The 25,914-nt window shown below is 41.0% G+C and overlaps 1 protein-coding gene across 1 annotated transcript; it reads left to right on the top strand.

Moving 5' to 3' along the window:
- The first annotated feature begins 1,448 nt into the window (after nt 1-1,448).
- LOC134609120 (uncharacterized) lies at nt 1,449-21,556 on the top strand. The gene is made up of 5 exons (XM_063452575.1): nt 1,449-1,552; nt 2,076-2,625; nt 12,613-13,151; nt 18,471-18,537; nt 19,189-21,556. Exons 2-5 carry the CDS (start codon nt 2,076-2,078, stop codon nt 20,706-20,708), a joined length of 2,676 nt encoding a protein of 891 aa, XP_063308645.1. The 5' UTR covers nt 1,449-1,552; the 3' UTR covers nt 20,709-21,556.
- The last annotated feature ends 4,358 nt before the right edge of the window (nt 21,557-25,914 follow it).

The raw sequence follows: 25,914 nt of genomic DNA, 5'->3' as shown, positions 1-25,914 counted from the left end.
GTTCATAAACAAATGGATTTAACTCCTAAATGGCAGAGGATTGAGCAGTGAGGCTGCAGGGGCATGTTCTATACACCAAAACTGCTTCATTAAGCTAAAGTTGTTCAGGTGACTATAGTGTCCCTTCAACTCCCAAATGGCAGATAATTGAGCAGTGAGATCTATATATATAAACTGCTGCATTAAGCTAAAGTTGTTTTGGTGCTTAGAGTGTAACTTTCACAGTCTGTACACACACACACACCATAGACAGGACAGACAGAAAACAGAATCTAATAACACAAGACATTATGTGAAAAGGGTGGAACAGTTTGTATGATGCAATGACTCTGAGGTCAAATACATAACATCCTTCTTTAGACTCTAGACCAGGGATAGGCAACCTTTGGCACTCCAGATGTTGTGGACTACATCCCCCATAATGCTCTTACACCCATAATATTGGCAAAGCATTATGGGAGGTGTAGTCCTGTAGACTGTTCATAACTTGACACACGCAGGCACTACTAGAGAAAAATAAAAGCCATTCAGACTTAGAGATGAAAATCTATTCATTCCCTGTTGGAATCTACAGGATAATATGTTTGTAAAGCCCCACGCTGGGCAATGGCCTTTGCTCAATATATGTTAAATTAAACAAGTGTTGTAGGATTACTGCACACATCTTTTGATTTTGATCTTTCCATTTTAAATATTTAAGAATCTCTTTGTTCTAAACCAGGTAAACAAAGCAGAAATTCTCTGAACCTTCTCAAAACGCATGCAAATATGTTGGAATATTTTCTGCCGTTGCAAAAACCTGTCTTGTTTTATAGTTATGTAAAGTGAGTGATTTTTCGATATACCTATTCTTGGCTTCTGTTTTTGTTTTGAAAAGAAAATTACCGGTATCTTTTCCCACAAAAATGCAGGAAGTGTTTGTGAAATCCTATAGCTCTTAAGCATCACGACTATCAAAATCTCTGAAAAAAAAAAGGTTGTTTTAATTTCTGGCAGCGCACAGCAGACTGTCTGAAGAGGTGGAATGACTGACTACACAATAAGTTAAAAGCATTCCTCGTCTTGGCTACCATAATTAGTCTAAAATGGGGATTTGGATTAACTAGTCACTAACATTTAAACTTATTCATCACTTTTCAGTCAAAGTGACAGCATGGGGTGTCCTATTCAGACACAAACCCTTAACTTTTAACTTAAAAAAAAAAAAATTTTTTAAATGGAATGCTTATGTCAAAAAGAATATCAAATGTAATTTTATACATAGTTACGGCGATGTTTGTATATAACTGTCTCATAGACACATGGGAACAGAATAACTTATTTTTAAGGTAAGTTAAAATGTAGAAGCTATGTGGTGAGCAGGGGGTTAAGGGGTGGTCTTTGCGAAATTTGAAGCTAATGAAGTCTGAGGAATGTTACACATTACATTCTATTGCTTCAAGCTTTTCCGTGGAGGTCAGTTACTTCGGATAGTCTGCGATTTCTGTTTTGGAGACAAGTCCTTAATTGAAGGTAGCAGCAGAAGGGACTTGACTGTGCAAGTCTTCCTAAGGTACAGTACCCCAGGCAATTAAATACCTTGCTATATATATAGTGTAAGGAAGCAAACTAGTGCAAATACTTACTTTATAGAACTATATATATATATATTCATGATATTTGAGTATTTGTCCAGTAATGTAAATGCAAAATAATGTATTCTTGTGGACATAAATGCTTTACACTTCATCAAGGGAGGAGTAATGTATTACAAGAAATTCCAATGCTTAAGTTTTTTGTATGAGTGTGTGTTTGTGTAAATACATATATAGACACACACATATATATATGTTAGATTTTTTTGGTAAAAAGATTGCATTTATATTGAGTACAATAGAACAGCTTTTGAAACTGAGTTATGGACAGATGTAGTTCTGTACAAAGTTCTTGAAATATAAAATATTGCCTGGGGAGTTGTTTATGCAGTTGTGTGCATTTAATGACAGTTTTTAGATGTGATAAGTGGTACAGGAAATATTAAGAAAGCTATGCCCTAGACAATATTCCTTTAAGCCTCTGTCTCGTTTATTTTGCAGATGATCCTGCTAGGGTGGGGGGCCAGTGTTTGGCTAAATGGTCTGGTGTTTCTCCTGCTTTGTAGCAAGATCCCTGCAGAGAGATGCCAAGGGGGTCATTCTTGTACAGGCAGCCAGCCAGACAATGAGCAGCAGAGGCCATGTGTGGGTCCAAGGTGCACTGCAAGGACAAGTAGGACCTCCAGGTCTCACCAGCATATGGCCACCAACAATGGATACATGCAGCCTATTAGAGCACTTCTGCAGACCTCTGGTTCCTTGGGTGAAGACTCTGTTGGGTCTACTGACACATGGGGTGGGCAACAGCAGGGGAACAGTAACAGCACTAGAGATTGCAAAGGTATTGAGTGCAAATTGCCCTTGCGGATGCGGTTGAAGTCCAGAAGTCGTGCTGCCTGCGTTGGTGAAGGTTGCCCCTTGGTGGAAGGACAAAGCTTAGTGCGTTTATCAGACAGGGCAGCACAGTTCATTGGTGAGGTTCCAGATCACCAGTACTCTGAACTGGGAGGTGCACCATTGGGAGTACAGCTCACCTGTGATATCAAACCAGGTAAGTAGCTGTCATAATTTGTTTGTGTTATGTTTGTGGACTTCAAAAACTCTAGACCTCAACATAAGGTTAACATTGTTATATAATTTATGGCAAGTGGGGTACTGGAAAAAATATCTGTACTTGTCCTCTGGACTTACTAATAAGTAGGGATGGCTCTGCCAATGGTCCCCCATTCCCTCACCCATATGTGGTTAGGTGAGGATTAACAGTGTAGGAGAGTAATATGGGGTATCCAATAATTGCCAATACGACTTTAAACATAGCACTCTTTCTCCTATACCATTACCCAATAGTCAATGGTTTATTAGAGTTAAGAAACATTAGAGGGCTTTGAATCCTCCTGATCTTTATCTATGCAGTGGGCTTTGGAATATGGCTGATAATAAGTTTTTTATGTTCTAGGGCACTAGAAGGAGTTGCTAGTTCTCTTCTTGTACCACTTCCACTGTTAGATGGAGGTTACAAGAAAAAACAAAGAGCATGTGCATACCCCTTTCCCCAGTTCCACATTTACAGTCTGAATAGCTGTGACTTTAAAGCAGAAAACAATAAACACTGTCATGAGAAATGTATAATCTTCCCCTAAAAATACCTGTGAAATAAGTCACCATGTCAAATTACGTTATCAGGTCCTTGTTTTCTGTGCACAGAAATGGGCTTTTGGCAAAAGAAAAAAAAAATCTCTTAGAATCCTGAAACATCTGGACCAAAACTTGTGGAGACAAAAAACAGATTTGTACATCTTGAAAGACTCCTGAGGATCAAAAAGAAAAAAAAATGGCATGATACCAGATATGGGTTTTTAAAATTTCTGTGTCATCACCTATGAACCAATGTGATTGGCTGGCTGAACCAGCCAACTACATGGCTCCCATCTTCCTGTAGATTGTTATGAAAACAAAGTCATATGACTGGTAAATGTAATGTAGGATATTATATTGAAAGTTTATGATGGAACCAAGAGATGGTTTTGGGCTATAGTGCTCTTGCAGGTTGCCAATGGCAATTGGTCAGATCTATAAACGGTCAGATCTATAAAGCCAGATATTAAATCGTAAGAGCTCACACTGATTGGGTGATAACAGCTCTGTAGAACTTGAAATAGGACCATTTATAAAATCTTAAAAACTGTAGGATTAGGTAGGCTTTCCAAAAAATATTGTTTATTTAACCCCCTTTGCTGACAGGTAATCTCATATTATGGTATATATTGTTTAAAGCCCCAATATAGTACCTCCAGGGTCTTTGAAATTATATATTAACCTATAGCATAGAAAATATGTAGTTAACCTGTTCCCATATATTAAAAAAAAAAAAGAAACATTTCTTCAAAGAAGCGAATGGGGATACTCTTTCATGGATAAAATGTAGAGACAGTGCTTAATGAATTATCATTAATAATGCTTAGCTCAGAGGTTGTTGAGAGTCAGGTTGGGATAAAATAAGAAAGCATTATTTTGTAGAAGAGTACTGTAGATACAAGGAACTGACACCCATCCTAGATGGAAATGGTTCAATAAATCCCAGAATCCAAGCATAAAAAAAGTATTTTCAAACTGGTACACTAACATATTGTAGCAATCTGTTCTGTTTTGTTCATACGAATAAGAGATCAGATGGTCTCCTCTGTATTCATTCCCGGTTTCATCTTCACATTAAATAATCTTTTAATTAGGCTCTCGATATATAACATATCACATCAGCTCGTTGGATGTTTGATCTACAACTGGCAATTTCACAAACCCATCTAGTAAGAGGTCAAACTTTTATTTGTTTTTCTATATCTGTGATCTATTTTAAATATTTTTTTATTTTATATTTCTATGCGCTAGTTTTTGAGGAGTGATTTATTAAATTATTGTATGCTTTTCCATGTGGTCTACATTATTATGAATTGTGAGCCAAGTGTACAATTCTAGAAGAAGCAATATTTGTTCTAAAGACAGCATTATGTTTCAATGTATCTAAAAGTTTTCCCTGGGGTATATTCGATTTGATGTATTGAGTGACTGCTTACTTAATTATTCCCTTTTGCCCTGGTATGTCAACAGATGGGATTAGACGCACCATTCGCTATTTTCCTTAAACTCAGATCTGAAAAGTTATGTCTTTAAGGCTTTTACTTAGTGCTGATAGATAAGAAATTCTAAAACAGTATCATTTGTCTCTTGTGGTCGATCACTGTTTTTCTTTATAACAGATTGCATTGCAAAGCAAACAAACAGGGGTGACTTTTTAAAACACAAGTAAGTAATAGAAAAGTAATTAAAAGTTATAATAAGGAAATTTGAAAACTGAAGGAATGTCCAATTGATTCCATTGGTTTCCACGGTGATTGATCAAATGTTTGATCTTTTCCTCAATTTATTTTAGCAAAATTTTTCTGAATTTCCCCCAACATGTTAAAAGTAAATTAAACGAGCTATTATGCTTTACTCTTATAATACATGCATCTCCAACAATCCAACCAGAACCTTTTGAGTTTTTCAAAGAAAAGTATTAAAATATTGGAACATTCTTAGAGATCTGACTATTTCTTTCGTTGTATAGACCTCCTGTTGTCATTTGTTTGAGGGCTTTATTATTTTCTTTGATTTTTCGTGTATATGAAAAGCTCTTAAAACATCTAGAAGTGGTCTGGCACTGTGTGTAGAGTAAGTTATGTATCTAGTTTACTGTAATAGTAGGAATTCTCATTTATTTTTTTTTAAGTTGGACATTAGTTTGCCTGTGAAGGAATTACTGCACAAACTGTCTGGTGCTCTTTGCATTCTTCCCATTATTGTAAAATAATACCCTAGGGCTCAAAAGTGCACATATGTTTTCCATCTCTTTAAATTTCACTTAGGTGCTCATTAAATGCTGTGTTTACATCTTAAGGACTGTGCCTGGTATTATGTAAAATGATATAGATTGCTTTTGCTTGTCAAGGTGTATAACAAAGTTAAATATACAGTGGGGACGCTAAACATTGATTTATTATGAGTAGTTGCCTAGCAACATGGTGGCCAAGATAGCCAAAGTTTTGCCAAAGGGTACATGGGTGTGTAGACCTGATCTGCCACTAGAACCCATTCACACATAGCTGCACACCTTATAAAATATGACTTCCTGGGTAACCTTGATATGGAACAGGTCCTTAAGTTAACAAAGAAACAAGGGTTTTAATAAGATAGCAATGAGACAGTGTAAGGACTAGGACAGGTTCCAGTAGCAATATAATCCAATACATTAGTTCTAGAGGTGGGCAATCCAGTAATGTCATCAGGTAAGGTCCAGGTTTTAGGACAAACAAAGATGATTTGTAAATGGAGAGTCCAAGGGTTTGGAGTCCAGAAATTCCAAAAAGATGAAGACAGGGAAGGAAATAGTTAGACAAAGGGGGTTACAGAATAGCCAGGCACTGGACTGAGGGTGCCCTGATGCACCTCGTGGCAGGGCTAGTCAGTGCATGGGTCCCGATGGAACCCATGCCTTATGCAATCTATGATCTATGCAATCTATGATCAATCATATACTGTAACCAAACCCCCATCATTTTTTGCCTAGGTGAGGTTTTTTTGAAATAAATCTCATATTCTGTGAATCTTGAAATTGCTGTTTAGTGAATGAGTGAGTGCGCTGGATTTTGCATGTTGTATGAATTGGCCCCAGCAGCACTCTATGATGTAATTATAATGCATGTTCAGGTAAGTGCAGCCTCTTGGTTATATATATAAGTTATACTAAATAAGTACTACTATATATATAATTAGTTGTGGACCCTTGCTGGCTTGGACAATGAAGAGTGGGCCTAGGAGTCTCATCTTTCACTTCCAGCAGCAGGCCCTCTCCTCTTGCGAGCAATGAGTGCCCTGTTCCCAGTTGCCATAGCAATGCGTCAGGCAGCATGAATGGGGATTAAACACACACACTTAGACAAGCACACAAAAATACACAGACAAATACATATTCCTGTACACAAGCACAGTTAGGTAAGGATTCCAAGACATAAACATAGGTACTTATTCAAGTATTCACTTATCTAGACACACACAGATAAACATACTCAGATATACACAGGCATGCACACACAGTTCTAGAAACACATTGCCAAAAACACAGATACACACTAAAACTCATTATAAGACACACACATAATGTTAGACACACACACAATGTCAGACACACACACTGCTAGTCAAATGCACACACACTACTAGACACACGCACACACACACGCTCAGTTGTTATCCAACTTAAAGGGACACTGCAGACACCCAGACCACTTCTGCCCATTGGAGTGGTCTGGGTGCCAACTCACACTACCCTTAACCCTGCAAGTGTAATTATTGCAGTTTTTTATAAACTGCAATAATTACTTTGCAGAGTTAACTCCACCTCTAGTGGCTGTTTACTAGACAGCCACTAGAGGGCACATCCTGAGTCCTAGCACAGGAAACCTGTGCTAGAGCGTCGCTGTACGTCCTCACGCTGTGTGAGGACCTCCAGCGTTGCTCAACTCCCTATAGGAAATATGGGAGGGAGGGAGAGTGGGAGGGAGAGGGGACCTGCAGTGCCAGGAGAACGGATTGTTTTCCTGGCACTGGAGAGTTTGTTTAAAATATTTTGTGACTTTCAGCCAGTATCATGCGAGCATTTTCAACATGGTTACAACACAAACATATCACATCCTTTTTCTTAAACTAATTCCGCTGACGCTAGAAATCTTTAGCAACTCCAAACCAGGCTAAACTTTCAGCTACCCCAAGTCATAGCTCTCAACTGTCCTTATTTAGCAGGGGCTGTCTCTTTGTTCCTCTTTCTCTCTTAATGTTGCTCTTTTCTAGGAGCTCCATATTGTTGCATGCCTGAGCGTATAACAGAGCTCCACAGCAATAATACTCACAGTAATGTGTCTGAGTGTATAACAGAGCTCCACAGCAATAATACTCACAGTAATGTGTCCAGAGTGGTAACTAGAAACCACGAGGCCCCTGTGCGAAAATTCCCCTGGGCGCCCCCCTGTACGTCAGCCCCACCCCTCCCGCCACCCTCTTCCCATACGTCTATCGTCCCCCTCCCATACGTTCCCCCCACCCCCACACATGCAAATAGATACACATGTAGACACACACATAGACACACACACACATCCAGGCAAACATACATACAAACACACACATACATACAAACACACACACAAACACACACATACATACACAGAGACACATACATACTGACACAGACAGACATACATACACACACACATACAGACACACATACATACAGTGAAGTGACGGGCCCGGTCGCAGCTGCGACCCCTGCGACCGCAGTAGTTCCGCCACTGAATGTGTCATTAAACTCTAATAAATGTGTTTAGAAATCAGTCTGTGTAAATAAGATACACAAAATTGTGTTCTAAATTACATTTTACTTGCATACAGTGAGGGAAAAAGCATTTGATCCCCTGCTAATTTTGAACATTTGTCCACTGACAAAGAAATGATAAGTCTATAATTTTAACGGTAGGTGTATTTTAACTGTGAGAGACAGAATAACTAAACAAAACACAAAAAACGAGAAAGAATAATGTCAAAAAGTTATAAATGGGGGGGCGTGGCCTGACTGTGGAGCTGAACAGTCGCACATGCTTCGAGCTCCTGGGCCCTGGTCTAAATACCGGCTGAAATCGGGGGCTATCTGCCTAATCTTGAACCCCTACTCACCCTAATTTGCCCCGCAGCAACCAGCGACCCGAGGGACACCCTTCGACGCCCAACTTACCCGCCGGAATGACCGAGCCGAGGTCTGGAGCATATGCCAAGCAGGGCAAGGGAGAGGCGGCCGCTCTCCCGGCCCGCAATTACAAGCAACGCCCGCAGCACATGGTTGCTTCCCCCCCCCAGGACCGGTGGGGGTTATCCTGGTCCACACACTCTCGACCAGCACACCTCTGTGGCCCTTCAACGCTGACTACAGCACAAATCACGCACCAGGTATGCAGGCAGCTCGCCACGCTAAAATGGCGGACGTACAGCCATGCGGAGGAGACTTGCCGCTGAAATGCAACCCCCAACCAAGCGTCTCACTCACCACCCGCCTGAACGCGCTTTTTAACACCTTCTGGGCACGAATTGAGGCCCGACAAGCAGCAAAGCAGCAACTGCAACAGGAGAACGAGAGTGGAGGGGATCAACGTGGCGGTGTCGACCGGAGCAGGCCAGGGCTACCCTTGGGCACATCCTTGATACAGCAGCCCACACCTCACCACGCTAGCCCACCTGGGCCGCAGGCCACCAGGGGCCCAACCCTGGCGCATCAACCACACAGGCGGAGGCCGGCCCGCCGAAGGCGGCGCTACACCACCATACAGGCCTCCAGGTCTATCCCAACAAGGAAGGATCCGGCCCCCAGAGGTACCCGAATCCGTGGACACAAGATGCCGGCCATGCTACAGGCCCGGAGCTGGAGGGCGCAACCGGCTAACTCCTGGCTGCATGCCTACCACCATGAACCCCCACTGCTGCAGACACGGTTCCCACCTGAAGGAAAGGGGTGATTATCCAGCAAGCGGACGGCTCCCCCCACGATCACTAATGAACGCTGCCCAGACGCTCACGGACACTGACTATACACACCAGGGTTTCTGACACATGTATGTTGGTGGCTGTGTTTACGCTATATCCCTCTCTCACACAATGCCACAGAAACGCATTCGACACTTATTACTTATTGCAAATATCCATGACACTCATATACCTATTCCAGCTTACACTCGCGCAGGTTTCAGCCATAAGCTGTTACTTGAACTATGTTCCCTGTTATATGCCTTCTGTTTAAAGCCTTTAACACATTGTCCACATTAGCATTGGGCAGAGACAAGAGGGGCCCTCAGACTTAGTCTGTCAATACATGTGTAATCAAGATTGCTAGACATGCCTATTGTTTATACCATGTGCAACACTATAGCCATTCATGCTATATCTGTGCCTAATCGTGAAACTATATTGCCTTATTCTCTCATGCTATCTGTTGAACGTTCTGATGAGTCTAAAGCTTCTGTCAATATACACTGCAGCAATCTGCTTCCTCTCACTGAGAATTTAACTACGACCTCTCTAAGCACAGATTTCTATGATCCAACTCACTGTTATTATGCGGATCTTATGTGATAAGTTTATGTTTTTAGCCAGTTCCCTTAGCATGTTACCCTATTTCATCATAAAAATGTGCAACTGTATACCTTGTAAGCATTACCCCACCTGTGCCTGCTGTCGTGGCACCACAGGAATGTATGTTAATCCTATTTGCACCAAAAATAAAGAATTAAAAAAAAAAAAAAAAAAGTTATAAATGGATTTGCATATCAATGATTGAAATTAGTATTTGTTTCCATATCAATCAGCAAGATTTCTGGCTCCCAGGTGTCTTTTATACAGGTAACAAGCTGGGATTAGGAGCACTCTCTTAAAGGGAGTGCTCCTAATCTCAGCTCGTTACCTGTATATAATACACCTGTCCACAGAAGCAATCAATCAATCAATCCATCAGATTCTAAACTCTAAACTCAATCAATCAGATTCTAAACTCCCATAGTCACCAAGAAAACAACTGGTAACACACTACGCCGTAAAGGACTGAAATCCTGCAGCGCCCACAAGGTACCCCTGCTCAAGAAAGCACATGCACAGGTCCATCTGAAGTTTGACAATAAACATCTGAATGATTCAAAGGAGAACTGGGTGAAAGTGTTGTGGTCAGATGAGACCAAAATTGAGCTTTTTGGCATCAACTTAACTCGCCGTGTTTGGAGTACCCACCGTCAAACATGGAGGTCAAAATATTATGCTTTGGGGTGTTTTTCTGCTAAGGGGACAGGACAACTACACCGCATCAAAGGGACAATGGACGGGGCCATGTACCATCAAATCTTGGGTGAGACCTTCTTCAGTCAACGCATTGAAATGGGTCGTGGATGGGTATTCCAGCATGACAATGACCCAAAACACAGAGCCAAGGCAACAAAGGAGTGGCTCAAGAAGAAGCACATTAAGGTTCTGGAGTGGTCTAGCCAGTCTCCAGACCTTAATCCCATAGAAAATCTGTGGAGGGAGCTGAAGGTTCGAATTGCCTTGAAAGCCTCGAAACCTTAATGACTTGGAGAGGATCTGCAAAGAGGAGTGGGATAAAATTTCTCCTGAGATGTGTGCAAACGTGGTGGCCAACTAAAAGAAACATCTGATCCAACAAGAGGTTTGCCACCAAGTACTAAGTCGAAGGGGTCAAATACTTATTTCACTCATTGACATGCAAGTCAATTTACAAGTTTTTGGACATGCGTTTTTCTGGATTTTATTTTTGTTATTCTGTCTCTCACTGTTAAAATACACCTACCATTAAAATTATAGACTGATAATTTTTTTTTGTCAGTAGGCAAACATTCAAAGTCAGCTAGGGATCAAATACTTTTTTCCCTCACTGTAAAGTGTTATCGGTAAGTCATTTGAAGTATTTTCAGAATAACCCTGCCTCTGGCTACACCCCCACTTACATCCCATTAAAGTGTCCCTTTTTGTCCATATGAAATGTTGGGATGTCTGATAAGCGTGTTGATATTTGGACTTGTTCCATACTGACATTATTATGTGTGTATGTTTCTTTCAGCATATTGTAATCAAACATTTTGGGTAAACGCTACGAGTGTGCTTGTTGTGTTGTGATTTCTGCTATAGTATTTTGATGTTACAGTGCTTATTTATCCTTAATTTTTTTTTTTATTATTTTTTTTTTGCTTTGATTAAAGAGGAAGCATTACATTAAGTTTGTTGACATTGCTGAGGTATTTGTAGAATTAGTTCAGCTTATCCATCAACACTTTTAAAATTTTCAGAGTTAGGTTAATTGTTAGAAAACTGTATTCTGTGGTTTAAAAATGTATTTTGAGTGTTGGATTTAAGAAAACACTGTTTTTGGTCAGGTTAACCCTACCTATCATGTTCCCACATAAAAAGAAATTCTCAAGTTGAAACGTCACTCACCTTAACTAGGAGGGGAGAGATGTCAGAAGGTGGACTTTGGCAGAGGAATTAATTTTAGGGTTAGGACAGAGATAGGCAACCGTCGGCACTCCAGATGTTGTGGACTACATCACCCATAATGCTCTTACAACCATGTTTCTGGCAAAGCATCATGGGAGGTATAGTCCAAAACATCTGGAGTGCCAAAGGTTGCCAATGCCTGGGTTAGGAAATGCCACCACTGGCTGTCTAGCGGTAGCATGTTAATGATAGATGACAAACATGCACAGAACCAACTTTAGCCAGCCTGGAACTGGGCTGGCTAATGGCGCCCCAATGACCTGCCAGAGGTAAAACTCTGTATGTGCAGCATTTCATAGTGAATTTCTGTACATACAGACTCCCATCAACATGCTCAGTTCAAATCCGTGAATTGATCTTAGAGCTTTGAGTAATGCTTTGAGCTTTACTGCTTAAAGGGACACTGTAGGCACCCAGACCACTTCAGCTAATTGAAGTAGTCTGGGTGCTGTGTCCCTATTGCACTTAGTGCTACAATGTAAAACAGTTCAAGAGAAACTGCAATGTTTACATTGCAGCACTAAGCCTGCCACCAGTGGAGATGGAGATGCTTCCTGCATCCAAACGGACCTTTAGTCTGGTATCTGATGCTGGAAGTCCTCACGCTCTGTGTGAGGACATCCAGCGTCAGAATGTTGGATCATTGGATCAATGTTTTCCTATGGGGAGGTCTAGTGCGCGCGCGGCTATCATGGCCTGCCAGTCCTTTACCCAGTTTTCCCTATGGCCAGTCCGGACCTGATACCTGGTGAAATTGAATATCTCTCCTCCCTTGAGAGACAATGACTGTGCAATCAGAAAACAAGAAAATACATTTAAAACATATTAAGTCTAATATTCATAAATATAACAAGTATGAATTCTGATATTCATAAATCATTTCTACATGTCCACTGTTTTGTAGGAGAAAATGAAGTACCCTCAGAAGACGCGCTAATTCTTCAGCTGCAACTCACAAAAGGCCAAGAGAAATTTGTAGAATCACTTAAGAATCAACAAAAGACAATCACAGAATTGCAGCAAAAACTATCGGAACAGCAAAACCTACTAGTTAGCCAACAGAGAGAAATTATTGATCAGCAGCGGAAAATGTATGAGCAAATGGACATGATTAAGGTGCAATATAGCATTCTGTTTGATACGGTGAAACAAATGTCTTTCCAGAGCTTGCAGGAAGACATTCAACATTACTTTGAAGCACATCTCCAAGGACTCCAGAGTCAGGTCAGAAATCATCTCCAGAAGACGTATTCTGTGCACAAGGTGGATGTAGATACGAAAGTGATTGATGTCAGAGAACCAGAGCTGACTTGTGGCTTATGTCAAACTGATGAATTTTGCAGTTTTCAAAAGACACCCCCTCAATGTGAAAAATGCACATTGTGTCCTGCTGGATTTTTTCAGTTGTCTGAATGTTCTGAAAACATTGATCGGATTTGTCAGGTGAGCCAAATCATGTTTTTTAAATTGACTGGTAAACATGCACAATTGCTCTGTGTAGTTTATTGCTGAAGAACAGACACGCTAAGTGCTTTAAACATAATGATATAAAATATTGATAGTTTGTTTAAAAGAACCAAATATGGGAGAGTTTATTCCATGGATTCATGGCTAACTAGTGTTAATGTACCTTGTTCAGTTAGGCGCAGTTTTAAAACTTGAGCAAGAATGGTGTATCTACTAAGGTTTTAAAATTCCATCTTCAGGGTCCAAACATTTCAAATGTTTAAGTTTTCAATAATTATTCTGTTATTTGTTGCCATTCTGTCTGACTGTTCTAAAGACATTGTTTTGGATTTGTTGACGCTTGTGTAGTTCCTGTATTTCTCTTCATAAATCTCTCTTAGATGGGCAGCTAGCTGGCATGGTGTGTCTCATGATCCATGACACCCAGAGTGTGCATCCTTCTATTCATAAAATCTGTATTTTTGCCACAGGTAGACATGAGGCATACAAAGCAAAACACAATAACTAGATAGGCAGGTCAACCCAGGCTTTTTTCAAAGAAGTAAGATGTTGTAGGAGAGAAGTGAGTGGTTAAAGTTCCCGGTGCCATGCCTGAGTGCTGCCTGAGAGGTAGGCATAGAAGGTTAACGCCATCTCTTCGAAGTTGTAAGGTGACTTACCTTTTATAGCAGTCAGTACTGCTATTTTGTCCTTCCTATTTTGAATTGGACTACTAGGTCTCTTGGGACTGTAGTTGGTGCCTCTGCCAGTTTGGGTATCCGGAATATGCCTTAGATCGCCACTGTTTTGGCCTGTCGAGGTGTCAGCAAGGCTGCCAGCAGATGCCTTACAAAGTGTGGTAGCTCAGCTTCACAGATGCTTTCCAGGATCCCCCTGATTTTAAGGTTGTTCCAGTGGTGTAAGTTCTCTTGGGCCGTGAAGCGGCACTCATATGTTAGATTCTGTTGCTGTAATTCGTGGAATGCTTGTTGACACAATGCAATTTGCCTTGTGCCATTATTAGATGCAGTTTCTAGTGCTCCAAGGTAGCCTGTCAGGCCCTGCAGGTCCCTGTGTATGGTAGTCATGTCAGCCCAGGGCCGGTGCAAACAAAAATTTGCCCTAGGCAAACAAACATTTGCCGCCCCCCATATGCTCTGCCCACCATGTGACATCACAATGCCCCATCCATATGATCTGCCATATGAGCCAACGCCAGTTCTGCACACAGTGCCTTTTCTCTGAAGAGGCAGTGTGCTTACATTAAAAAGCCTGCAGGGACAGGCTGTAGACACCAGAACCACTACATTAAGCTGTAGTGGTTCTGGTGACTTTATTGTCCCTTTAATGTGAGGTAAATTAGAGATTAGTGCCACTAATAATATACTGGATTGCCTATTTACCACCAGATGAGGACAAGAGGATGACGATGGGCTCAGGCTGCAGTCTGGCTCCACTTTTCTGGTGTAGAAAAGGCCCTCTGGAGGCTGTTTGTAACAGTGCTCAAAAAATCAATGAACAGGAAGCATCTCCATTTTTTTGGGCCCCTTACACGGCTCAAGGCCCATTTGATATATACATGGAAATTGTGAAAATAATGGTAGTGGCCAGGGTGTTACTATGTGGTCCACGCTAACCAAAGTCAAGGCATTTGCAGACAATTTGAGCTCCTGATAATGTTCAATATAACTTTATTTCATGGCTGGCAAACATTGTGTATGTTTTGTACATATAAATGTACAGTACATTAGTCCTATGCTGTTCCTGGGTAGTACATGTGCCATCCTTTATTCTTGCCCAACCTTTTGCTGAACTATAAATGATATTTTATCTGAAAATGACAAGAAATCAAGTTTTTTTTCCATGAACCCATGACTAACTGATGTTCTTTATAAACTTTTAGATAATTATTCCAGTTTTGTTTTTGTATTTTAAGACACATAAATGCCCCAACACAATTAGGGGAGTGGACTGGGAGAGTAGAGATTTGTATTTATTAACATGGCACGTAGGTCATGGCTGATTGAGTTCTACATTGGCACTACAGTTTGGGAGTTATATGGGCAGCTTGCTGGCACTGTACTGGAGTCTCTGTGCCAGGGAGACTTGGTATTCACTACACATGCTTGTAATTTATGGATCAGAGAACTAAGAACATCCTGTTACACTCTCTAATTTGAAGCCACCATTCTTTAGAATTCCTATTAAAAAATACATTCGGGGAAATATTCCTAGGACCTCCCAAAAATATTGAGGGTACGGGACTTTTTGCATGTTCTTACTAGGAAAAATTTCAATTTATCTCACAAAATAAATGTTGGTATAACAAGTATATTTTCTGAATAAACTTTATGTGGCCGGGGAGTTAAAATATATAAACACGAAGCCAAAGATGTAGAAACGAGAACCCATTCACTAAATAACTTCACAGAAATGAAAAATATGTTAAGTGAAACTAAATATGTCTTAAAAATTCAATTCTCAAAGGACATCTGAAGGATAAAATAGTCTGAAAGTTCTAACAAATAAGAAAAAAACATTTGCAAAGGTTTATGAAGGTTTCCTACCTTTTTGAGCTACTGTAAAATGTTTAATTGTCCTAATTTCATACTTTTTGAATTTAGCATAAAGAACTATAAGGATCCAGGAGGCTAACCTACTATGAATAGTCTGATTCAAAGTGACCATGCATCAATTTGAAGAATACTTGCTTTCTGCGGAAATGTAACCTCTGGTATCCAAAACAACACATATAACTGCACTAAAAGCCAAATTAGCCATCTTGCCTTTAATCACTCTTTTTAATGCACAGTCTGTTTCCTCCATTGAGGAAACCAGCGCCAAATTGAGATCTAAATTGCCCGTGACTTGAAAGAGAGATCAACGTGAGCCCAGATTGGTTAAATATATATTCAGATTAAAGGAAGTTTAATTTTCTTCACTGTGCATACATCAGCTTGCGGCTATTTCTTATAACATGAAAAATACAGGAAGAAACAGGAGACATTTAAAGAGCAAACGTACTCAAGTCCCTTTATAGAATGCTTAGAAGACCTCAATTAGAGCAGTGTGTGAGCTTCTAAATACTATTGGTTTTATTTATTTCACAATGATACCCCAAAAGGCAGCTGAGATTCTAATTGACTAGTGCAAATATACAGGGGTCAAGTCCTGGGGAAAAAAGTGTGGGACCTCTCCCCCACCAAAAAAAACCCCACTCGTATGCATATATAAACGCGTGCACACACATACACTCACAGACACACACATGCACTCAGACACTCACAGACGCACACATATACTCAGACACTCACACAGTGGTGTATTTTAATTTTGTGCTGCCCTAGGCATGACTATACCTGAGCACCCCCAATCTAAATTTACCACCCCTTCCTGTCAAGGGCGCACCGCTTCCTGATTAAGAACCCACCCCTTCCTCTTTAGACTCCACCTTTTCCTGCTCCTTTTAAAGAAATACTATAGTGCCAGGAAAACAAAGCTGTTTTCCTGGCACTATAATTCCCTGTAGTGCCCCCCCTCCCTCATTCGACACTGATGGGGTTAAAATCCTATGGGTATTTAGCAGATGCTGGATGTCCTCATGCACAGGGGTGAGGACGTCCAGCATCAGTTAGGCGACTTTTGGTCACCTAACCACCCGAAAGTCCCTCTAGTGTCTGATAGACAGCCACTAGAGGTGGAGTTACCCCTCAAGGTAATTATTGCAGTTTCTGAGAAACCGCAATAATTACACTTGCAGGTTTAAGGGGACTGGGACACTGCACCCAGACCACTTCAATGAGCTGAAATTGTCTGGGTGCCTATAGTGTCCCTCTAAGCACACTCTCTGACAGACACCCACACTGGCAGATACACACTGACAGTAACACACACACTACGTGACAAACACACAGACGTCACTGATTTGACACACACACACATTCACTGACACACACTCATTCATTGACAGAGAGACAAACACAAACACACTGACAGACACACACTAATAGTCACACACACACTAAATGACAAACAGACTTTCACTGATTTGACAGACACTTACAAACATACACTAACAGAAGCACATACACGCAAACATGTGCATACACTAACAGAAGCACATACACTCATACGCACACACACATGCATACACTAACAGAAGCACATACACGCAAACATGCATACACTAACAGAAGCACATACACTCATACACACACGTACATATGCTAACAGACGTAAATACACTCATACACACACACACTGACACAAACACACACATACACCAACAGACATGAACTAACATACACACACATACATAGACTAACAGACATACACACACACAGACATACACACACACACGCACACACTAACAGACGTACACACATACACTAACAGACATACACACACACACTAACAGACATACACACATACACTAACAGACATACACACACACATACATACACATACACTAACAGACATACACTAACAGACATACACACATACATAGACTAACAGACATACACTAACAGACATACACACATACACTAACAGACATACACATACACTAACAGACATACACACACACAAACAGACATACACACACACATGCACACACTAACAGACATACAGACATACACACATACACTAACAGCCATAAACACAGACATACATACACATACACTAACAGACATACACACAGACATACATATATACAAATTATTCAAATAAACATTGCCCACCCACACAGCCTCCCTACCTTTCAGGAAAGCTGGCATGGATGGGTCCCTGGGGTCCAGTGGGGCTGCAGTGAGGCTGGCATGGGGGGGGCACCTGATTGCCTGCCGCCTGCCCCCTCCCCCCGGCGGGCGGCTCTGTCCCTGTCACATGCGGCGAGGGAGCTGTGTCCTCTCTGCTCCCTCTTGCCGCGCGCCGTTTTCTGATGCAGGGAGCCGGAATATGACGTCATATTCCGGCTCCCTGCATCAGCAGACAACCCACGCGGCGAGAGGGAGCAGAGAGGACACAGCTCCCTCGCCGCGTGTGACAGGGAGAGAGCCGCCCGCCGGGGGGAGGGAGCAGGCGGCAGGCAATCAGGTGGCCCCCCCATGACAGGGGGAACAGAGGGCATTTGGGGGCGGCATTTTTTGCCGCCCCCTGAGTGCCTGCAGGGGGAACGGCGTTCCTGCTGTGAAAAAAGTGCAGGAACGCCGTTCCCACGCGTTCCTGCAGGACTCGAGCCCTGCAAATATACCTTATGAAAAAAATTAATATATATATATTAGTAATGAATAAAATGTCATATTTGTATATTTTCAGGACAGAGATGAATGCATGGATGCACCTACTATATGTGGCGAGAGAATTAAATGCTTAAATACTCCAGGTATGACTAGATCATTTGTTAAAATTGAAAATACTGTTATTATTTTTAAAATTTTTATTTTCTGCTTTAAACACTTTAAAAATCTGAATTTGGAAGGATATTGTGTATATTAAGGTTTTTTTTTTATTAAAAAAATTGGTATACTTTAACCAAATTTTAAATAAAAACATTGTCAGATTAAATTATAGTACTCTTGCCTGCCATTACTATGCAATAAACTCCCAATTGCAGTGAACGTACGAACTTTGCCTAAAATTGGCAAGTTTTGCCTGTAGCAAAGCAGTAGAATTTTTACAGATCAGCTTTAGATTTTAATTTGCTACAATGTGTTCAGAGTTTAGTGAATAAATATGTGTATAGTATAATATACACCTCCTCTTCTGCAACTGTCAATAGTCTAATACTATCCTTACCTTTTGTGTCATTTTACCCCACTCCCTCTAGCATGTAAGCTCATTGAGCAGGGCCCTCAACCCCTCTGTTCCTGTGTGTCCAACTTGTCTGGTTACAACTACATGTCTGTTCGTCCACCCATTGTAAAGCGCTGTGGAATTTGGCGGCGCTCTATAAATATCATAATAATAATAATATTCTATATTACACTCTCTGTATTGTGTATTGATATGTGTTTTTTTTGTGTTTTTTTAATAGGTGGATTCAGGTGTCTTGGAGTTGCAGAGAAAGATGCTGCTTTAGGACTCTGCGGTGCCCAGTATTTTTTTAATAAGGAGTTACAAGAATGCCAGGCATGTTCGGAGTGTGAGGAAGGAGTGGTGGCCTTCCAATGTACAGCGGATAGTGATACCGTCTGCACAGCAGCAAGTGAGAGCAAACTTTCAGAATCTTGCTCGGCTGGTATTTCTCTACCATTAGCTAAAATGGCAAACTCACAAATATATCCTGGATTAAACCTCAAAATCAAGGAGACGTTGCAGTGCGATATTTTGTCACCCAATGAAAACCAAATGATATTCAAGCAGCATGGTTTACTATGGACCGACATTAATTTTGCAGTAAAGCACAGCTGTAGAAATTTTCTGCAGCTCTCCTTAAAGCTCAACAACAGTGAAGAAGGGTATGAGCTAAGTGGCTCACGTATCGAACAACCAGAAGGAAAATATTTCCAGAGTATCAGTATAAGCTGTGCAGCAGAGGTGGAGCCAAGCCAAACGTTATCAGTGTTTCTTAAAAGTCCTAACCATTTCTGCAATCAGAGTAAAGACCTACACATTTATGACTTGATCACCCCATTGAGCATGTTTTGGTTATCTCATGATACTGGTGCAGTAGCCATGAATGCTCAAATGTCCACCGCTTTACATTACCAAACAAATTACAGACCTTCCTTCAAAATTATAACTGTGTCTGATCCCTACATGATCAGCTTGTCCCATGATGGAAGAAGCATTAAATTTACTGAATCTGGTGTCGTCAAGTTTGCTTTTCAGCAAGCACTCTACTCAATGGGGCCAACATGTGTCCGTGAAGGATTTTCATTAATTTCATCCATAAATCGCAATGGATCTAATTCCGAGGTTATCCAGGTATTTAAATCTGGAGTGAACTACAGGGACACATCAATATCTGCTTCAGGGGCAGCAAAAGTAAATGGTGGTGATGTGATAAGCTTCGAGATATTGTCTCCAGCACAGTGCAATGTTCGTTATTTTGGAGAAAATTCTGGCATTAGCACCTTGAGTCTCATATGGATCCCTACAGCAATTTCCACTGCTATCACAGCCTCAGTTTCTAGTTCAGGATTACCTACTGGAGCAGTAAGAAATAAGCTCTTGAGCTTTCGTCAAGATTCATCAAATGATAAAACGATCCAACTTGTTACTTCTGGACCATTTGCCCAGAAAACGTTCATGTTCACTGAAAAGGGTGCGGCTAGTATTTCATTCAACTTGAAATTAATCCACTCGTGCAATATTATTAAACTGACCCTAAATAAATATGAAAGTGACCAAGGGCCGCCAACAGTAGTAGCTCAGCAAATTGGTGGCCAGATGCCAGAAGGTAGTTTGTGGATTAGCATTTCACTTCGTTCTTCTTTTGATGTTCAGAATGGAACAAAGATATCTATTTCCTTGGATTGTGTGCGTGGAAGAGTCAACCAGATTGCTCACGATCATGGAACTAATTTGTCAATCTTGTGGGTTTCATCTTAAAGTTCTTAAAACATGACTTTATAGTGGACTACGTGCAATGGCAGCCTGAACTTTTACGATTTGAACATTGGCTTTAATGTAAGAAAAGTATTTGGAATTAACAAAGTAGCAGCATTTGCCACTTGTGACAATTTTAGAATTTAATATGTGCAAGCAATCTAAGACATTAGTGACTATTAATAACACAGTGGAATCCCCGAATTTTACAATTTTCTTCAATGCATAATTCTGCATAATTCAGCATAATTCAGCATTATTCACTGACCCGTCGCTGCACAATTACATTTTCAATTTTTATGATGAAATTAAAGTTTGTGTCAACTGGCAAAGACCTCTACAGTATGGTGATCATGGACAAGACATCATTGAGAGGCACTCCCCTTCATTTCACAGAAATTTCAGAATGGGTCTGAGACATCAATCAATTCTAGCCACCCTCCTAAATAAATCCATGAAGTGATCTCATGACGGTGATTACACAATGCAGCTGTAGAAACTATTATTAAAATAGCATGTTTTTAGTAAAGAGAAATGGTTTCTGTTCACTTTTTGAAGAGGAATTAAATGAACACCAGGCCTACAAAGCTGTTTTGATGGCCCAACATTTTTTTTCCTATGCGTTCCATCGATATGTTGATCTAATTATTCATTTCTTTGAAAGGGAAACTTTATAATACTTTTGACAAATAAACTAGCGCATTATGAACATTTTTTAGAAATTTACCTTAAAGGGATACTGTAGGCACCAAAACAACTTTAGCTAAATAAAGCAGTTTTGGTGTATAGATCATGTCCCTGTAGTCTCATTGCTCACTTCTCTGCCAATTGTCTTTTGAAGTGTAGTTCAAAGAGTTCAGTCCAGGCACGGTCAGGGCACAAAATGCAAACAAATATGGAGATGAACAGAAACATTGGTTTGCTTTCAATGGCAAAAAAGGACAACATTTATAACAATGTCTGTCAAAGAGCGTAGATGGAGGTAGCCTGTTCATTTTATTTTTCAGACATTGAAAACATATTACAGGATGTGTTACTGGTTCCCAAACCAGTCCTCATGGCTCAGAAGGTTTTGACAGTATCTCAATTGAAATAAAAAAAAAGACAAATGCATAAATCTTAGACTGTCGCCAGGCAACAAGGGATGGTTTGAGAACTACTGGGATTCACTAAACGTAATAATGAAAGTTCTGGGAAGTGACGGTTTCCCTTTAAATGTATTTCTCTGACAAACAATATTTCAACTTTGTTTTGATGCACAGTATGGCTTGTACATTATAGCATTGTCAAAAGGCTTTGACAGAGAAAACATGAATTTTCATACAGCTTCCTGGAAGTGTACTCAAACGTTTTCTTTGTACTATGTATACCTTTAAAAACAATTGCTATCCATTTATTGCATAAATAATGTTAGTTTTCTTGTGAAGAAAATAATTCTGGTGTGCGTAGCATATAGATGTATTTGTTATTTCCATAATGGAGATGTTAGTGTGCAAAAAAAATACATGTTAATTATTAAACATTAAATAAATTAAAAGGTCAGATTTTTTAAAAAATATTTTATTTGCATTGTCAATAAATATTTTCTCTATTTTTTTTCTATGAATAAATCTCATTATGTAAGTGAGCAGACTGAATTTTGCATAAACGTTTGTTTAATATTGTTATTTTTGTAATATTTTTTCTGCATTCTTCTTTTTCAATAAAAATGTAAAATCCCCAACTTAGTTTGGTGTCTCCTGGTTCTCCTAGTTAGATTTTCAACAATGCAAGGTAATTTCATGTATTTACTTTATTTATTTACTGTATTATAATTAATGCTTGTATTAGCAATTATTAATAATTGTATACAATGTGACCTTACTAAAGATTTGATTGTTTGAAGAATGCACTATTTTTAACATTTGAAACACCATCAACCTTTATGTTTGCCTGGGACACGAGGTATCATATCATATCACTCTGATTTTATAGCACTGAGGCATGTTATTCTACACACGCTTCATTCCCTGTACAGACACACACTTAATCTCTAGCTCACAAATAGACACATTGCACTCAAGCACAAAACACCCACACACACACTACATCCCCAGCACACACACACTGCATTCAAAAACACTCACACAGGCACTATATTCCCTATCTCATTCTATATCCCCAATACACACTGCATCAGTACACACAATATATTCCTTACATACACACTGAATACCCAGCAAAAACCACACACACAGTACATCCCATTTCCCTCACAGTGTGCTTTACTCCTACCCAGAGTGTGCCAATATTATGTACCTACCATTTTATGCAGGTTGTCCTGGACAAGATTGATAGGGATTGATCATCCTGTGCACAACCTCGTAGAGCTCCTCAGTGGCTGGCAGCCATTCTCTGTGTGGAAGTAGAGAGACTGAGCATAACTCTGCCTCTATGACTCACTCTGCTCCTGCACTGGAAAACTCCGGCAGGGGAGTGGCAGTCAGATCTCAATACACCAGACTTGTTTCCCTATGTCTCTATGACTCATACAGAACGCAAGGCACTGCATGGAGTCCTCCTTGCACCTCCCAAGCCCTAAAACACCCTTTCTGTCAGTATAACTTGCGAGCTGTGTAGGCCTCATGGTGCCCCCTATTGCCATGGCGCCCTGTGCAGCCGCACAGCTCGCACACCCCTAAGGCCGGCCCTGCTTACAGATCACTAGTGACAGTACTCAGCGTATTCACATGTATTTCCATTCCTACTGGGTGTTTTCAAGAATTAGAGAATGGTGGTAGTTAGTGTGACAACTGCAATTTATGTTTTTTTCAAAGCTGCATTACACATTAGGTGGCATATGTAACCTCCCCTGGCCCGGCCTCAGACAGAGGCCTGGAGCTCGGGTTCTAGCTGTGAAGTTGCTCTTCATGAGCTCTGTGCTACACTTACACTACATTTAGGAAGTGATGTGGTCTGTCTTGGTTTATAGGTCTTTCACTCAAGGCCACTATGACTCCCTTCAGGTATGATAGACATTACCGACAGACATTGGATGCCCGGTCATTCGTAGCTTATATTTAGCGCTTAGGGGACAGAGATGCCATGCCACAGTCTGCACCTCTATCGAGTGAAGATCAATTTGAGAGCTCCTGTACAGGTCACCCTGTACTCTGTGCAATCACTAAACTCTGAGACCAAGGGAGTTCTTAAAGTTATTTGCACCCAATATTGGATAAGACCACAATAGTCCCCCACCCTACCAAAAGGGATCTGGCTCCCCAGCGTGCCTCCATTAAACAACCAGGGATAACACCCCTCTTGCTGAAAGGTAAGCAGAACAGGGTAAAACACACACACACACACACACACTCAACCAACACACAGGCACATTTAACCTCCTCCACACATACAGCTTTTAGCTTCTTCCACACACAACACTCACATACATACCACTCAATCTCCCCATCACATATACAATTCTCAGCCTTCAAACACATACACACTACTCTCACAGAAGCAGAGCCAAGAATTCTAGGAAGGGGCCCTTCTTAATCCTGCTCTGAGTGTTTTATGCAAACATATGGTTACATCATGGTTAACCCTTATGTAATCCCAGGACCTAGCATAGCATGGAAACAGAGACTATGCAGAGTGTAACCCTCATCACGCACCGTACAGAGTATACATTGTGTTCTCATTAACTGCTCTGTAATGATGTCGCGAACATAAAATTATCGGTTCGCGAACGGCGAACGCGAACTTCCACAAATGTTCGCGAACGGGCGAACTGGGTGAACCGCCATAGACTTCAATGGGCAGGCAAATTCTAAAACCCACAGGGACTCTTTCTGGCCACAATAGTGATGGAAAAGTTGTTTCAAGGGGACTAACACCTGGACTGTGGCATGCCGGAGGGGGATCCATGGCAAAACTCCCATGGAAAATTACATAGTTGATGCAGAGTCTGGTTTTAATCCATAAAGGGCATAAATCACCTAACATTCCTAAATTGTTTGGAATAACGTGCTTTAAAACATCAGGTATGATGTTGTATCGATCAGGTAGTGTAAGGGTTACACAGTGACAGACCAAACTCCCCGTTTAACGCACCGCAAACAACCGCAAACAGTCCATTTGCACAACCGCAAACTCCCCATTTGCACAAGGTTGGATACCAAGCTAGCCATGTCCTGTTCCTTGTCCTCACTGATGTCATTGAAGGTATCTCTTCCTCCATCCAGGAAGCGGGAGATGGAAAAAGATGCTTGGTTTGTCCTCCTACTTCAAATTTGGGGCACTGCGCGTGCAATCTAATGTGCCACCAGATAAGAGTAGTGTGTTGAGTAGTACTATTCTTATCAGTTTAATCACTGTTACGTCCCCTATCAGGGGACGTGTATAAAAGGCATCAATTTTAGGAAGCGGGAGATGGAAAAAGATGCTTGGTCGGTCCTCCTACTTCAAATTTTGGGCACTGCGCGTGCAATCTAATGTGCCACCAGATAGGAGTAGTGTGTTAAGAAGTACTATTCTTATCAGTTTAATCCCTGTTACGTCCCCTATCAGGGGACGTGTATATAAGGCATCGATTTTAGGAAGCGGGAGATGGAAAAAGATGCTTGGTCGGTCCTCCTACTTCAAATTTGGGGCACTGCACGTGCAATCTAATGTGCCACCAGATAGGAGTAGTGTGTTAAGTAGTACTATTCTTATCAGTTTAATCCCTGTTACGTCCCCTATCAGGGGACGTGTATATAAGGCATCGATTTTAGGAAGCGGGAGATGGAAAAAGATGCTTGGTCGGTCCTCCTACTTCAAATTTGGGGCACTGTGCGTGCAATCTAATGTGCCACCACATAGGAGTGGTGTGTTAAGTAGTCCCCCTCATCAGGCCTTTTTTAGTCGACTGTATCGCCCACTGTCAGTCCCTTCGGGATCCATCCCTCATTCATCTTAATAAAGGTGAGGTAATCTAGACTTTTTTGACCTAGGCGACTTCTCTTCTCAGTGACAATACCTCCTGCTGCACTGAAGGTCCTTTCTGACAGGACACTTGAAGCGGGGCAGGCCAGAAGTTCTATCGCAAATTGGGATAGCTCAGGCTACAGGTCAAGCCTGCACACCCAGTAGTCAAGGGGTTCATTGCTCCTCAGAGTGTCGATATCTGCAGTTAAGGCGAGGTAGTCTGCTACCTGTCGGTCGAGTCATTCTCTGAGGGTGGACCCCG

Source organism: Pelobates fuscus, chromosome 4, assembly GCF_036172605.1.
Source record: "Pelobates fuscus isolate aPelFus1 chromosome 4, aPelFus1.pri, whole genome shotgun sequence".
In the NCBI taxonomy this organism is placed as follows: Eukaryota; Metazoa; Chordata; class Amphibia; order Anura; family Pelobatidae; genus Pelobates; species Pelobates fuscus.
The sequence above is the reverse complement of the archived record's forward strand: the minus strand, read 5'-3'. Positions and strand labels throughout refer to the sequence as shown.

What these genes read in the sequence shown, in the direction of transcription:
- LOC134609120 (XM_063452575.1), top strand. Translation starts at nt 2,076, where the DNA reads ATGATCCTGCTAGGGTGGGGGGCCAGTGTTTGGCTAAATGGTCTGGTG. An exon ending in CACCTGTGATATCAAACCAG is followed by an intron (nt 2,626 to 12,612) that starts GTAAGTAGCTGT and finishes ACTGTTTTGTAG; the next exon opens with GAGAAAATGAAGTACCCTCA. An exon ending in ACATTGATCGGATTTGTCAG is followed by an intron (nt 13,152 to 18,470) that starts GTGAGCCAAATC and finishes GTATATTTTCAG; the next exon opens with GACAGAGATGAATGCATGGA.